Genomic DNA, 17,675 nt, shown 5'->3' on the forward strand with positions numbered 1-17,675 from the left:
GGGTTTGGGCCGCGGAAACAATCTCTTGCAGAAATACAGGGTGAAACGGCGTATAATAGACCTTTATTATTTGGTCCTTCTCCGGACCCAACGCATAGCGGGAGCTTAGCGTGCCGGGCTACCTCCTTAGAGTTCAAGATGGAGACAACTCAAATTTCATGAAATTTTTAGAGGTCAAGAGCAAAACGAAGGTTTCTCCTAGTACAAATTAAAGTTACTCAATTTGGAATACAATAACATTTTTTTTTTAACACGAAGAAGTAAATATAAGATTAACTATAAAGAAACAGATATCAGAATTTAATTTTTTATACACTTGCAAGATCTGGTAATGTATCACTGGAAAACTACGCTGGCGCTTTTGCCATGCTAGCTCGCTAAAACTTTTTCGACAAGAGAAAAAGAAGAATTAAACTATCAACTTAAAGTGTAAGCTTCTTATCTAATTGACTGTGTGATACATGTCAATCAACTACGGTCTAGGTACTACTCCTATTTTTCTAGCTAACATTGACTGTTAGGTATAGCACCTTCATGTTGGAGAGGTTCAATACTAATCACGGTTTCTTGAACTGCTGCTGATGAAATTGCAGTCGTAGTAACAGAACTGGTACCTATGACAATTTTTTGACAAGTTTCAATAAGGCAGTGCCTGCAAGTAGGGCAAGAAGTGTGGGAAATGAGCCATTTATCAATACACTTGACGTGGAACCGATGGTTGCACTTGGGCAGAATTTTGATTTTCTCTCCAACTCCGAATTCCGATAAGCAAATGACACACTCAGAGTCGAGCCCTGGATATTTCCATTCAGTAGTGTATGTTATAACTGGGAACGTTTGGAGGGCTTTTTTCTTGATCCCTCTGTTGGCTGATTTTGCTGAAGAAGGGTTATTATTTGTATGGTTTGAGGATGATTCCACCAATACTAAGGTAGAGCAACTAAATATACATTTTATGATGGAATTCAAGACAAGCGAACCAATCACGGCACATATAAGTACTGCCAAAACCATAATAACATTTGCCTCAAATGTGGTGAAGCTGTCACCAAGTGGTAAATTAATTAGGCCATGGCTGATTCCGGCTGCCGGAGGCGGCGCCATGGTGGTCTCCGGGTGGTATTGTTGTACTGTAGCAGCTGGTATTAGGAGTAGTCTTCTCGAGTAGTGGAAGTTTTCTTGAATGAATTGTGTTGTAGTTGCCATAGAGCTTTTGGTTGAGAGTTTGTATTTGTGTTTTCTTTGTTTTTGTTGGTGCTAAATTAATTGAAGACCAATTGCTTATATAGGACAAATGTGTAAGGTGAACAGGTGTAAAGTTTGATCAACTTTTGAGTCTTAATAATGTGAAAGATATATTATTTTATTTTGTTAAAGGAATATACCTGAGAGTTCCCAACCATGTTTCAATTAATTAACTCGCTTTACACTTAAGCACTATAGATATAGAGTTTGTGATAAGTTTGGACCCCGTGTAACTATTTAGAAAGTACATCAAGTTTCCTCTTTGGAAAAGAGACATTCTTTGACGCGGTATTAAAGTGACGGTGAAAATTCCATTCAAAACACAAAAAGAAAGTTTAATCATTCCGTATGTACGTGAACTTATTTTCTATTTAATCTGTTTAAAAAAGTAATATTTTGTTAAATTTAAAAATAATTAAATTTGAACTTTTCATTTTATCCTTAATGACAACCTTTTATTCTCACAAAAATGCTTCTATGACATATTTAAGACAAAGAGTAATATAACAACACATGTATTAGATATATTTAGTTTCAAAGTTTTTTGTGCTCCGCCTTGAATCAAATATGATCATGTAAGTAGAAATGTTTTTGAAATTTTGCAAAAATCAGAAATCACATCTGAAGTAGTTTTTCCGCTTTTGCAATTCTGAAAAACTTTTCTTTAATGGTGTTTGGATGAAAACAAAATCAATAAAATTTTCAATCCTTTTTAACAATAAAAGGAAATATTCCTGATCAATCTGGATACCCCACTAATGGGCTATCCACTCAAGGAGGAGGCAGGCCATCTCCAATGCTGACTGTCGAATGGGCTGCCACATGCATGGTTATTGTTATTATTAGCATTAAAATGATTAACGAACCAAAAATTTCCAAACAAATCCTATATGGGACCCAAATAATGCTAACTGGAATCTCTAAACCCCACAAGAAGGGAGCATGAAGTATGTCTATTTTCCCCGTAATAACATGGAAAAATTGCTAACTTTTCTTCTTATCCCAGCTGTCTTCTTATCCCAGTTGTCTTTTGGTTTTTGATATTTGCATCAGTTATGCAGAGTTTAATATCGAAAATCAAATGCCAATACTAACGTTGATGTGATAAATAGTTTGTGATAGTTCAAGTAAGAAACATAAACACCTGATAGTTCAGATAGAAAACTCGTAAAAAGTTACAATTAAGGTGTGTTTTTTGTTAAAATATAATTTTGAATGTTCCAGAATTACTAGATGCATGTTGGTGTTAACCATGACTTTTAAGATACCTAGGTCAGTGTATGGATTTATGTTATCTAAGTTCATTATCTTTTATAATATCTAGGTACATTATTGTATTTTCATGAAGACTAAGTTCATAGTGAGAGTGTGAACGCATTTACTAGTATGAGTTTAGAATTATCCTTTAGCACCTATATAAACCTTTTTTGTAATGTTATTATGGAGTTATATGAAGTGAGCATAATGTTTATCTCCCTCTTCCATCATCTTTGTGCCCTATGATATTATCAAAGGCCCGCCTTAGATTTCCAACAAGTGGTATCAGAGTATTGGTTCGATCCTAGAAGGTGTAAAGGTGAAAGTTTGGCTATCTCCATTGAAGGTGTATCTCACTACTGGAAAATGAGCCTATGGCAACAAACTTATTAGCAACGGTCACACAACCGTTACTATAGATCATATATTGCAACAGTTCCAACCGTTGCAATAGGACTTCGATGCTACTGGAACATTTCGACTCTTAAACCGTTGCAATAGTGTTTGAACCGTTGCCATAGCTCTAGTTATTGCTACTATTTTGTCCACCGTACCAACAGATGTATCTAATAGAACACATTTGGGGTAAAAAAATTCTATTGGTACGGTTTTTAGTTCCCTCGTTATTTTCCCCCGTAAAATTTCACTAATCCCTCCGCCAAACCCCCAAAAAATTTATACTCTTTTCTTTTAATCAGTATTTGTCTATTTATTCTAAAAAAAAAAAAAGACAAAGTTCCAAAACGCTGAAACACCAACTCATACCACAAAATTGCAAACCCTTTTAACACCAACTCTTATCACAAAATTGCAAACCCATTCAAAGTACGTTCTCCTTCCTCTACGCTGTGTCCATACCATTAGCTTATTGCTATTAGCTTTTTCTTTTAGGAATTTCAAACAAAATATAGAAAAGAAAATTTCAGGAAAATGTTAATATACGATCCATTTTGTAGCAGCAACATAAAATCAATATTGCATATTAGATGTATGAAAGTTCTAGGATTTTTTTTGTTGGGTCTTGCTCTGCAAAATCTAATTGATTTTGATATTGATGTGCTTTTCTTGTTGGGTTCTCTTTGAACAGCGGACACACCAACACTTTACGATGTGAATCGCAGTGGTGAGGCTTCAATTGAGATTCTTTTTCCTTTTTTGAAGTTAAATAGTTTGTCTTTTATTCTAAATCCCATTTACCCAGAAAAGATTACACCTTTCTTAGAATTGATTTATTGATTTTTGGTCAAAATTTTCTGTAGAGTTTGTTCGAGTTCGTCGATTGAGGTCGCTTACCAGTAGATTTGATATTTAGCTCAGTTGATTGCGTCTGCTTCTCTCCAGGTACTCCTTCTGTCATAATTTTTTTGTATTTATTTTGCAATTCTCAATAGTTGATTCTGAATTGCAGTCCCATATTCCTTTGATATACACTGTATGCCTGAGATGCGTACTACAATTTTTGGGGTTTGTTTTTGGGGGTTTGTCCCATTATAATTTTCGAATTAAATTTTTTAGTGTTCTCTTTGGTATTTTTTCTTAAAAAATTTTCTGGATTGGTTTCTTCTTATGCTGCAAGGTAGTGTTGAAATTTTGGAGATTTAAGCTTATGTGTTTGCTTTCTTAAGAGGATTTATACTTTATGCTTAAGATGCGTATTTGGTTGAATTTTTTATGGTAGTTGTTTCCAGCATTAGTTATTATGGTAATTAATAAGCTTATCTAAGGTTTGGTGTGATAAACATAGACAGTAGATGAATGTTGTTGGCTTGATTAGATCATGTTGTGGCATTGTGTTCCATTTTTATGGAGTCCAGTTATGTTGTAAAGATAGTCTAGTTGGATATGCTTTCATTTGGCTTGTTCTTGAATGGTCTGTTGTTAGCATTATTTAATATATTTTGTAGCTTTAGTTGTTATGGTAATTTCCTTGAACTAAAGTTTGGTGCTGATGGGATAAATGTAGGCAACAAGCAGTGTTGTTGGTTTGGTTGAATCATGTTATGGTATTTGTTCTGCCTTAATGAAGTCCAATTATGCTGGTAGAAGGAGTTTATTTCTATGTAATGGGTGGAGTGCCTGTTTTGTTTGAACTTAGGATCAAAAAATGAATTAGTTTAGTTAAGATGTTGGCTAAGGCTTTGTTCGATAATGGTATGGATGAGTAACATAATAGGATAAAGGGGGTAGGGAGTGGCTAGTTATTTTGGTTGAATGACACGAAAGACGAAGTAAAATTGTAGCTAATAATTGCGACCCCAGCCTGATCTTAAATAGGTTCATGACATCCTGTTGGTGATACCATGACTGTGCAGTCCTATGTGGTCTACTTCCTGATCCTGATGAAACTTGTTAAGATTAAAATAATCAGTAAGGGTATATGATTTGTGCATGGCCTGCTTCAACTCTAACCCCCACACCCTTCCTTTTGCCTTCCCACTTGCCTGCTCATGCTATTTGTGTAAATGACTCATCTAAGATTGGCCTGCGTGTGCATTTGGCCACCTGCATAGTACCTTGCCAAGCCTCCCTCTTGCATTAGCCCAGGCTCAAACTAGTTAGTAAGCATTCCCTCTTGGTTAGATAAAGTGTCCATGTAGGTTGATCACCATTTTTACTATGCCTGCATCCCCATGTATACCTCTTGACTGAAACTAGCTTTGTCTTCTCCTTGAACTGCCATTGTTTGAAGTATTTTGACATATTTGGCATACATGTTATTGCATTGAGTGTGTGATCATCCACTTCATGCGTGTCTTACTATGCTCCTATCATTTGTCAACAAAACACCCATGCTTCAAGACCATTCAATGATTTTTTAGATTTCTTAAGTGTATAACCTCTCTCTCGCAACTGCATCATAAAGTCATGTCTATTATATCTCTATCCCTCTCACCTTATTTAGTGTTTATCCATATTGTTCCAGGTCTGCTTGGTCCTCTTTTTCTTCTTGTTCTTTTCCTTTTCTTTCCTTGTTTGATGTTGACATCCATAGTCCCTCCTCTTTCTCTTAAGAGGCCTGTTCCTTGCCTCTACTTCCTGCTCTTAGCTGCACCACCTTGTTTATTTTGCCTTTGTGTGTGTCTGTCATCTCTTTTCTTTACCGTGTCCATGAGACCTTCTTAACTTAAGATGACTCTTGTTTATCATTTTTTTTTTTGGAAATTTTCCATAGTTGATTAAATATGCTTTATACGTTAGAAAGCTACATTTGTTCCGGAAAAGAAATTTACTATTTTTGATATAAAAAAAGGCTATTGGTTTTTAACTAAAAAGCTACTGTTCTCTGGTTAAAAAGTTACTTTTTTAGTTGGAGAAAAAGTTTACTATTTTATTAGAGAAAAAGGATACTATTTTTATTAGAGAAAAAAGGATAATACTTTGATTAAAAAACAAAAAATAAGAGTTACTATTTTGATTAGGAAAAGCTACTTGTCCTGATTAAAAGAAAGGTTAGCGATGCGCGAAAATTTAAATTCATCAATATGTGTTTAACTTAGTCGCTTGGCTAATCTTCTGTTTTAGTTATCTGCTAAAATTTGGGATGTTCCTACGTTTAGCTTAAATCACTATGACGGATAGAAACTATGAATTTAAGAAAAAGAGGAAACCCACCGATTTGTGAGAATATGATAGGAGCTTATATGTACATTTAGTATTTGTTTGTTTTCTCGTATGAGTGAATAAATGTCTAAAGAGTTCTGCTTCTTTTCTCCAATTATTTATTATGTATCATGTTAAAGTGACGGGGAAAATATGTTTGAATGGTGAATTGGAGTTCGAGTATATTTAGAACTTTCTTCTCTCGCGATGCTAGTTGATAGAGTTTAGACCACTGTTAAACTTATTAAGATGCCATGTCACAGTCCTTAAATATAAAACTGGTTGAAATGTTTCTTTTATGGGGGTTGTTGCTTGCTGCGATTACGTGCCGAAGATTTTATTTCGGATCCTGAATCTTTAGGCTTCGGAGATTGGGAAATGACATTATCTTGTTCTGCTAGAAATTCCGCTTCCTTTCTACTAAAAAAAGCACTTATTTTGATGCTGAATCCATGAAACTACTGAAAACATGCCCATTGTTATTAGTGTTTTTTCTCACTTCATCTTGGCAGAAGGTTTAAATCAACTAAGTTGCTATGCTGAGAATCTATAGGGAAACTTGTCTTCTTCAGATATCTCCACGTGATAAGACATAGTTAAGAGCCTTAAGTATTAACCTAATTTTACACTTTATTTTTCACCCAAGAAAAGGGATTTGCTTATCTACTTGTGGAAATTAAATGTGGACAGGTGTGATTGTTCCCTGTTTCTCTTCTGTGTCCCTAAGTTGTTGATAACATAAATTTGTAAAGTTTGCTAGAAAACTTTTTGAGATATGTGAAGGTTATTGGGTTGTTTATCTGGTGTATTCTTGTCCTAAGGAAATAAGCGATTTCTCCTAAGAGATAACGAAAAGAAAACTTGACTGAAAGGACCTAAGAGATTTGTATTTATACCTAATGGAGGGTTGTATTACTCTTTTAAGTTCACCTGTTTGCTGCATTGATTATATGTACTCCATTCATAGCTTGATAGCTTGATTGATATGTGAGTATAGTTACCTTTGAGCTGGATTGTTTAAATATTAGACTCAGTAATATTTGTTGCTATTATCTGTTATTTTAGGGTAGAAGGCTAGTAGACAGCCTCGTTTCCCGATTTCCTGGTGCTGTTGTATTTCCATGCAAAACTTAAACCTGCAAAAAAGAAAATAGTGTTAGTGTAAAAATTTACCACCATGCTCTCCTCCCATAGGATTTGAACATAGTAATAAGGCCTCCTTGCCATCCCACCACCAACAACCATCTTCAGAATCACCAGTCAAAAACACCACTTGATCCTAGCTTGCTAAGATTCAGTGTTTGTTCACCGGGAGAAGCTGCTATTCAACAAATAAATCATCCATATGCTGGTAGTAACAACCAAGGTCAGTACTTATTATAAATGTTACTCTTCTTCTTCTTCTTCTTCTTCTTCTTCTTCTTCTTCTTCTTCTTCTTCTTCTTGGCAAAGCTTGTAACTTAACTTTCTTGCTTTTTAAATTCTTTTTTTCTGTGTAAAATCTTGGTAGCTATTTCCATATGTATGATGATGCCACTGGTAATATAGCACCAAATTGCATCATTCATTTTATCTTGAGAAGTTTGAATTCAAGAGTCTCTATATTCTGAAACTTGGTCCAGTCTAACCAAGACATAAATGAAACTGAGGGAGTAATATTATGAGTTCATTTCATTTTGGCTACATTGATAGTTTCATCTGTCAAAATTGCCACCGTTGAGCATGTGCATGAAGCCATCCAGTCTATTATGAGAAAATCAATACTTCTATTTTTTTTTATCAGTGACTACAGTTGTCCTTATATTTGCTCCCATAATGCTCCCCTATTAATATTAGGAGTTCATTTCATCTTTGATTTGTGTTACTCTGTGTTGAGATTTATATATATGCTTCTCTCTCTCCAACAATCTTTTGAAGATGTCATGAGTAACTGTTGAAGATTCTTGTTTTTGTTGGACCTTTAAATAGCCTAAAGGTTGGCAAAGCTTGTAACTTAACTTTCTTGCTTTTCAGATTCTTTATTTCTGTGTAAAAACTTGGTAGTTATTTCCATATGTATGACGAGGCCACTGGTAATATAGCACCAAATTGCATCATTCATTTTATCTTGAGAAGTTTGGTTGTTTCTTTTTGTTCTTCCCATACCAGACTCAGGCTGTACAATGATGCTGCCTAACTAAGTAATCTTGATTCGTTTCAGACGGCCTGCTATGTGTGTGTGTGTGTATATATATATATATATATATATATATATATATATATATATATTGTTCTCTTGAAATGCTAATTCCCAGTAAATCATCCCAGCAACTGATACAAGAACTTAAATATCTTTAAGTTTCCAAACATGAATTTAGTAATAATATAACTACTGCCTATATAAGTTTCGTAAAAATGCATTGAGTGTGTACAGGCTTGTTTTTTTTCTCTTGGTAAATAACTTGTATTATAAACAAAAAGTAACATTTTACAGCTCATGAAAAATGAGCTATGCTACTGGACAATATGCCCCAGTAGTCAGCTCATGCATTAGTTCTTAATGTTCTAATTGCACCCCAGATGCACTCCAATAAAAGCCCTTTCATCTAGGCAGTCCCTAGGTCATAACTAAAATGGATAAAAGTTAAATTTGGTCAACCAGTTGGCTATCTTTGGTTTCTTGTTTGCCCTTTGATGCACATCTTGTATTATCACCTTGATGATCAAATTTGCAGGCTAACTCTTCCATTGAAAAATCTGTTGATTCCTTTCCCTCCATATGCTATACAACAGCAGCTAGGATCATACGATAGACTTTAGCTTGAGGGCTTTTTCCTCTTGCATTCTGCTCTGCCCAGCTAAGCTCTGCTTTCCATCCTCTAGCATTCCTTATGATACCCATCCATGATAGCAGCTTTTCCCAGACCTGACTTGTGAAATCACAGATAAAGAACAAGTGCTTTATGCTTTCATTTGCAACATCGCATAGTGGACACTGCTAGTCATTTGTCTCACCCCATTTATATAGTTTGTCTCTGGTTGACAGTCTCTTGTGAGCAGCTAACAGTAACACAAAAGTCCATCTAGGCAGTCCACTATTATTGAATGCAATTCTCCTCCAGGGCAACTTCGGAAACCGACCCCTTAGCTTAACAAACAACACCTTGGTTGAGAATTTTTGCATGCTTTTAACCTCATCCATAGAGTGCACGCTTGTTATCATTATTGATTATTGCTTTTTCTGTAGGAAATACTTGTGTTCTTTATAGAGGTGTGTTTATGAGATACAATCTGCCAATATGGTTATTTGGATTAGATGTCATTATTATCTTTCTTGTGTGATTATTATAACATTGTTCTTAGTGCCTATTTGGATTGGCTTATTTTAGGTGATTTTAAGCTAAAATAGCTTTTAAGTGCTTGTGTAGTATTTGGATAAAATAAATAAGGACTTTTAAGCACTTGTCTTTAAGCTAATATGACAAAAATAAGCCAAAAGCCACAAGCTAGAATTTCTAACTTATTGCTTTTGGCTTATAAGTCAAAAGCCATAAGCCAATCCAAATGGGCTCGTATTAGTCTCTCCTTAGTAATGAAAAGAGTTATGACATTGCTTATTCTTTTCTTGAAGGTGTTGAAAATGAAGAAAGGGAAGACGCAAGCAGTGAAGACCTTACTCAAGAAGATATTTCACTTGAGAAGATTTTTGGATTTTTGCTGAAGCTTTAGATGTTCTAGGAATATTTTGCTATTGACATTTTGGAACTTATGCACACTCTTTAAATGTAAAACTTTTATGTATTTGAGTTTTAACATTTTGCTTTTATGGATATCATAACTAGCTTGTGGACAATATGGATTATGAAAAGTTTCATTTTGTGATTTTATATAATTTGTAGTGCATTATAAATTATTTATATACAGGGTTGTTATTTTAATTAAAGCGTTGCAATAGCTTACCTAACCGTGGCAACAAGCTCCAAATTAAACATGGAAACCGTTGCAATAGGTCATGAAAACCGTAGCAATAGACATTTCTGAATTGTCTCTAATCAATAAAAATCGTAGCAGTAGGCAAATAACTGTTGCATAAAGTCCAATAACCGTTGTAATAACCTCAATTAAGCGTTGCAATAGCCTAACAAACTGCTGCACAAGAGTCTATGGGGACTGTTTTTAACCGTTCCAATTAATAAAGAAAATATGTCGCAGCAGATAGACAAATAACCATTGCTATAGAAACTTCTATAGCAACAGTTTTGAGAACCGTCCCATGAACCGTTGCTATAGATCTATCGGCACGCGAGCAGATGTCACGCATGGTAATCCGTTGCCATAGGTCAATGGCAACGATTCCTTTGTCTATGGCAACGGTTTCCCTAGTGTTGCCAGAGGCCCATTTTCCAGTAGTGTCTCCAGGTTTGATGACCTGTTGAGAGGCCAGCTATTTGCAAAGGAATAGTGAATTCTTCAGGTTTGTGAAGAGAAGACAACCCATCCAAAAGGTGTGAGTCTTGAAGGACTTCACAAGATAGGAAGAGAAGACAAGAGAGTCTTCCGTGAACTTGTGTTTACAAAAGCCAAAAGTTGAAAGAAAATGGAGATCGAACTGCATGTATTGTCACGACCCAACTCGGGGAACATGCGGGCACCTACTATTTTCTCCTGAGTAGGCGAACCCGTTCCTTATGCATCCAATCATCAGAAGTAAATCATGAATAAAAGAATGAAAACCCAAGAATAATACTATAAGTCTGACATAATATAGAAATACCAAGTGCGAAAGATAAGCAAATCCCAAATCGTGGTCTGATCAATACAAGAGCTACTAAATACTACTAGAAGTCTGAATAGTCAATACATCATCTGAAGACATATTGTCTCGAAATAGAAATGGGACAATAAAAGAGATAGAGTCTTGAGCTGCATGGATCATCAGTAGGCTCACCCTTTGAACTCTAGGAACGTTGCCTCGGGAACCTCAGGAACAGTCGCGAGGTGTGCAAGTCTCCCCAACAAGGAACTCTGCACTCATAAAAAGAGTACAATAAGGTAGCATCAGTACAAAGCACGGTACTGAGTAAGCATCATAGGCCGACAACAATTAGGTCACGCAAGCAAACAAGGAAATGGAAAGATAATCATGCTCACGGACAAATACAAGTCAACAAGTCCAGGTAGTACAATCAATCACCCAACGATGTCGCAAACAATTCACGAATCCAAACATAACAAAAAAATCACCCAATAACTCAAATATCACAGAAGATCAACATCAATCCAAATGACGATAAGAACAAATAATGTGAATGCAAATGAAATGCAATGTAGACACATGCTTCGGGGGGAAGATGTCCACCTCTCGACAGTCATGAACCATGGGGGACCGCTAAGTCCATGTACCATCATTCCGTCTCTCACAGCCTAGAATGACTCCTCCATCCCGTATCACTGCTAACCATTCCGTATCATATAACATAGAGATGGTTCCGCAAATATAGAAAATGTTGCATGAATCATACTTACCTTCGTGAGCACCATTTCTCAATATCAAGATACACTACTAAAAAACTGTCAAAATCGACGGCCCGCGTCGGTTTTTTCATTGAAACCGACGGGAAACCGACCCAACACGGTTCGTCAGTTTTCATAGCGTCGCTTTTGAAAGAGTCCATTGGTTTTGTAAAAATTTAAAAAACCGATGGACTCCGTCGGTTTTTTTTTTTTTTTTTTGAAAATCAAATAATGAAATGTAGGTACTTGGAATCGAACCCGGGTATGACCCTTGGCATTAAAGGGCTCTACCACTAGACCACTGATATTCTTTGTTCATATACTCACATTGATTTAATTTATACAGTTTTTTCGCCCTAAAAACTGACGGAGTCCGTCGTTTTTTTTAATAAAAAAAATAAAAAATAAAAAATAAACAATAAAAATACAAAACCGACGGACTCCATCGGTTTATTTTAGAAAATAATATAAAAAATTATTATTATTTTTTCGCGCATTTTTGCGCAAAAAATAACCGACGCAGTCGGTCGGTTTTCTTAAAAAAAAAGATTTAAAAAAATTATTGTCTGTTTTTCCTAGTTTTTTAATAGTGATAGATATATTATGTATATCCGAAAGTATGTCATGCAGTGAGAATATTATAACAACATAGGGATTCCAATCAGTTTATATATAGGGACAACAATCAAAGTACAAGTATCACATGAATCCGTTCCTTCCAACCAGTCTCCCATAATACAGAGAACCCACCAATTCACATAAGAGAATTCAAGCATAAACCTAGGGATTCTACAGGCCACAAGCCTGAACACGCAAGTCACACAAGTGTACCAACCTAAGAATTCCATCCCAAACTTCATACCTGAAGATTCACATGATGTCTCCAACAATTCCCTAGTACTACATGCGAGTCGTTAATCGAAGTCTAACAAAAAAGTAAGCCATAACCTACCTGGAGTGTCAAACAGGAATCCCAAACAAATCACACGAGCGCCTTACCCTTCCTCAATGCCTCCAAATACTTAGGGTCTATTTATAAAGTAATATAGATTAAAAATCGCGAAGAACAGTACCCATATTGCTAGGCTTCTAATTTGGTCAACTTAAGCCTATGAAAGTTGAGGAAACGAGCCCACAAGGGCAAAATGGGAAATTCAAAAGTGAAACATGCAATTCATGGGTATCAACCCTAACTCTCAATTTCACAAACTGATCACTAATAATGAAGGAATCATGTTTATAAAGATATTACCCATCAATTACATACAAGTATAAGCTTATTCCATCAACAAATCAAGGTTTGGTAACCAAAAGTTCATTTAAGAAAGGAACCCCAAGAACCCTCTTTAATCTTAATGTTATAGGAAGGTTCTACCACGAATTAGGGAGTTTCTAAGGTGGATTATGAATCATAGAAGAATAGGGTTAGATAAACTTACCCCAATAAAGAATTTCCTTAGAAACTCTTGCTTTGCTCCCAAAGTAGCTCTAGAACCGAGAGGAATGAATGGGAAGTGATACGGTTTGAAAAAGGATTTAAGTCATTTAAGTTCCCGTCAATCGCTACAGCGGTCTGTAGTCCTCTACGGTGGAACAGCTACAGAGGTGACATGACCACCCCATCGGCCACTCACAAATTCACCACGCTGCTATAGCGGCAGGGCTATCGCCTTAGCAATATCGCCGCTGCGGTCCTGGTGTTGCCATGGCGAGGCATCAGACACCAGAAAGTAATTACTGATTCCACAAGTCTCATCCCGTAATGCGACAATCACCCGAGGCCCCACAGATACAACACAAACATGTAAACACACACAAAAAGGCGATACGAACTCACGCACGACCTTGAATTTCCCAACGGAATCTCGTTGACCAAGTCAACTCCCAATACCCCAAAACCAACTTTCCAACCCAAGTCCCCAAAACGCATTCTAATGCATTCGGAAGCGAACCGAACATACCGGCAAGCATAAATGACCATCCAAACCTCTCGGAATCGATGAATTTCCAAAATGGCCTGTTTACCAAAAAGTCAACTTTGGGTCAAACATTTTCGCCAAAAAGGCTTATTATCACAAAGTCCCAGCTAATATTCACCCGATGACATCGGAAATCGCACCACCCATCCCGCAAGTCTAATATACGCTAATAAAGCTCGAAAAAAGGTCAACGAGGTCAAAAGTACTGTAATGGCCAAGTGGGTCGTTTCATGTATCATGTGATTGTTCATATGAGCCAATTTTGAAGGAATTGCTGGAAAAGTTGAAGTTATAACAAACAATTTGTGAATGTGGAAAGTTATGCCTAGATCACCAACCTAGATTCATGAAAAGATTATGTTTGAAGGCAATTCAGAAGGTGTACAGAAAGAGGATGTATTGGAAATGAAGCACAAATCATCAAAGAATGATGAACGATCGATATGAAAATAAAATTCAAAATTAAGGGAGAGTGTCAGAAATATAATTTTGAATGTTCTAGAATTACTAGATGCATTTTGTTGTTAGGCATGACTTTTAAGATACCTAGGTCAGTGCATGGATTTATGTTATCTAAGTTCATTGTCATTTATATTATCTAGGTACATTATTGTATTTTCATGAAGGCCAAGTTCATAGTGAGAGTGTGAATGCATTTACTAGTATGAGTTTAGAATTATCCTTTAGCACCTATATAAACCTTTTTTGTAATGTTATTATGTAAGAGTGGAGTTCTTTATAATGATATGAAGTGAGCATAATGTTTATCTCTCTTCCATCATCTTTGTACCCTATGATATTATCAAGATCCCGCGTTAGATTTCTAACATTTTTTACCCTCTTATAGAATCAACAATCTTTTACATTGAATAATTATTATTACCGCATAACAACTGATGGTATACTATAATATTTGTATAACTAGCTAGAAGCCTAGAGTATTCGGGAAAAAACAAGCCCTAAAATGATATCTTCAACCCGAAGCATGAACTATTTACATGGCATAAAACGATATTACATTTGATCTTAACAAACTGTAAAATTGAGAAAAATTTAACAAGTGGGGAGACAAATCCGACGAAATTTTATGGTTTTCTGTAAGAGAAACTTCACGAGCCAATCTGATATGCTACTATATTATTCCATCTGCGCCTAGAAACTTTACAAAAAGTTAAAGCGTCTACCATCATATTCATATCGAATGAGATTATGCTGATTATTAATAGGAAAAGTGTTACCAAACGTTAGGAAAAGTCTACTTGCATCTTGTAAACACTCTGCGTATTTTCATATCAATTCTAGATTCCTAGTACATGACCAAATCTTCAGTTAGGCACTTAAGTTCTCTAGTATAATAAACTAGTTCAAGTTGTTTGAGATTTTAATATACCTTAGATTGATCAGTCCCATATAGCCTTTTTTTTTTTTTTTTTTTTTTAATTTTTTAGTGATTCAAATTCACAATCTTCGGGTTGGAGGTGGAGGATGCTTACATTTGAGCAACTTCCTTAGTCCCATATAGTAGGATCAACTCTTTGTTTGTTTGTTTAATACAGAAAAGGTTTAAAATCGCCTTCCTGGTTTTCGAAATGGTTTACTTTTGCCCTCCCTTTTAAAGAGGGGTCAATCATATTCTCCCAGTTACAAAACAGACACACATTTGCTTTTACGGTTTGTGATATGGTTTACTTTTGCCTTTTTCACTAACGAAGCAATTAAAAAATAAACATGAGAAAGATATTCAAATTCGCCCCACTAATTTAAAATATGTTTACTTTTGCCCAAAGTATAATAATCGATCTGAACTAATATTGGCTTCTATTTTTCACTAAGACCTCATTTTGAACCTTAATTTGTGTATATTAAAATCACAAAATGACACTTAATCAATTGAACCTCCTCTTATTTACGACCCATCCCTCTCCCACCCTTTATGGACCCGTCGCATTACGAAGTATTAGGATTATAGCCTTGTCAAATCAAATAAAATCAAATGAAAATTAGTTCCCGGAAGTACTAATGAGAAAACCAAATCCTTACTTAAGCTTTTCGGCTTTTTCATAACTTCCCTTCGATTGGTTACCTTTTGGGATTTTCCAATGGCATGCACTCATAATTTTAGTTTGTAAGTAATCCTCTGGATTTCGTTCACAAACCAAATCCTGGATAATGCTTCTTAGTATTTAACAAGTCCCCATTTGGTAGGAAATCTTGAGAGATTATACTCTCCTGTTAAATCAAATATTATCTTGTTTATGCATAATGTTAGCTTGATATTGGTAATACCTTTCCGGCATATATATCTTTATCCGCAAAGTAACAATTTATTGAAGGACTAATCAATTCCCTTGTATACTATGACAACCTGTAGTTTTGTTGAAGACAGATCGATGAAACAATGGTTATCACCATCATAGACATATACATTAGTTGATTCTACTTATTATGATGAGAAAAGTAACAACAACATGTTATAGATAATTGGAACCACAATATAAGTTATATTTTCCTAGTGTACTGCTACAACTTGTCATTTTTTAGTCTTAGTGTTTAACTCTGGTTACCGCTGGGTTAAGAGCATCTTTCCATTTCAAGTTGTATATTGCTGGATTAAGATGTAGCGTCTAGTAATAAGCACCAAGTTGGTCTTTAGAGGAGATAGTGCAACATCAATTAATATCTGTAATTATTTTTTTAGTAAATAAAGTATTTATTAACAAAATAAGATGATCAGTACAAGGCAAAAGAAAGACTGAGAACTAGACAGCATGTCCCAGAAAAACCTCAGCCACTGCTCAAAGTATTAAGAGCCATAAGACCATAAGCAAAACGGGAGTAAATTTTATGGGTGGTCATACAATTTTGTGTCCGTTACCAAAAGGTCATTATCCTTTTTTTCTTACCTAAAAATCATTTTATTTTGCTCCACCTATCACAAAAATAACTTTGACTGGATTTAGGAAAACCCCTTAGAATGGGTAAGAACAATTTATATGTAAATCTCCTTTTACAGATTGAGGGGACTGATAGAAGATCTACTTGTATAAAGACACCTAATTTCTAACGGGATATATCTACTTGTTTATAAAACTAGATGTAACCATTTGTGTGTGTATATATATATATATATACTCATGGCTATAACTAATCCAGCACAATATCCTTGAAGGCACAGTCGAATTAGGAAGTATGATATTTTCGTATTTTGAATTTTTATGTGTACGTTCTCCACACATGCATGAAAGAAACTTCTATTGAAAAACAAATGTCCAATCGCAACACATTTGAAACCTTATTTCATTTCAAAATGACACTTGCAAATATGTTAATCGAAATTTAAAATTTACGATTGCTACTCATTCCAACGACTTGTTTCGTGTAGAAATTTTCTTACTTTTGATGGAAAAAGGAATTTTATTTCTGACCCACCAAACCAGTTCCAACATATAAAGCACCCTTGTCATTTTAATCAGTTTTATGTCCTTGAAGCAGGAAAAAAAAAAAGTTGAATTTTATATTTTCTCGTGGCTCTGGAGCAACATAGCCACTATCTTCCAGACAGACCGTGTTGGTGTGTGTATTATTTGACGAGACAATGAGCCAAAAGAAAAAAAAAAAAGCATAGTTGACTTTTAAAAGCAGAGTCAAAATCAAATTAAGTGAGTGAATAGTACAACTACCGTGTCAAAGGATCCTGAAGTCCTCATTAGAAATCCCACATAGTGTGAAGCCTAAATGGGCAATGTCACTTCACTACTTATAGAGGTTAGTTGTGCATAACTTCATGGATTGATCCTCACCGAAATAGGTGGGATCCTTCGTCCCTTTTCAAATTATTTTTCTGACAATACTATTTAAGCATTTTAAGGAGTATTAGATAGATTCGTTAGATAAACGTTGTATTTAACTAATTTTTCATGGAGACATGATTTCGAACAAGACGTTCATTATCTACTATATAGATATTAAGAAAAAAATATTAACCTTATATATATATATATATATATATTGAAATTTTCTGGTGAACGGTTTCGCTCCTCTAGCTCCATCCCCGTGCCAACTAGAAGAAGCTATAAAGCATCCACCAATAGACTAGGAGGA

At 35.3% G+C, this 17,675-nt stretch overlaps 1 protein-coding gene and 1 long non-coding RNA gene across 3 annotated transcripts; one reads left to right on the top strand and one right to left on the bottom strand.

The window, feature by feature from the left end:
- Positions 1–291: 291 nt before the first annotated feature.
- On the bottom strand, positions 292–1,300 carry LOC132615670 (RING-H2 finger protein ATL78-like). The gene has a single exon (XM_060330282.1). The coding sequence runs from the start codon at positions 1,204–1,206 to the stop codon at positions 505–507; it is 702 nt and encodes a 233-aa protein (XP_060186265.1). The 5' UTR covers positions 1,207–1,300; the 3' UTR covers positions 292–504.
- A 1,925-nt stretch (positions 1,301–3,225) lies between these two features.
- On the top strand, positions 3,226–9,956 carry LOC132614468 (uncharacterized). Of its 2 annotated transcripts, XR_009572312.1 has the most exons (4): positions 3,226–3,327; positions 3,590–3,625; positions 3,762–3,843; positions 9,713–9,956. It is a non-coding gene; the product is annotated as an uncharacterized LOC132614468 (long non-coding RNA). The 2 variants fall into 2 exon arrangements; XR_009572311.1 differs by having other exon boundaries at positions 3,284–3,625; positions 9,713–9,955.
- Positions 9,957–17,675: the final 7,719 nt, after the last annotated feature.

The sequence above is a fragment of the Lycium barbarum genome, chromosome 10 (assembly GCF_019175385.1).
Source record: "Lycium barbarum isolate Lr01 chromosome 10, ASM1917538v2, whole genome shotgun sequence".
NCBI classification, from domain to species: Eukaryota; Viridiplantae; Streptophyta; class Magnoliopsida; order Solanales; family Solanaceae; genus Lycium; species Lycium barbarum.

Coding starts and splice junctions, on each gene's coding strand:
- LOC132615670 (XM_060330282.1), bottom strand. CDS start 1,206: ATGGCAACTACAACACAATTCATTCAAGAAAACTTCCACTACTCGAGA.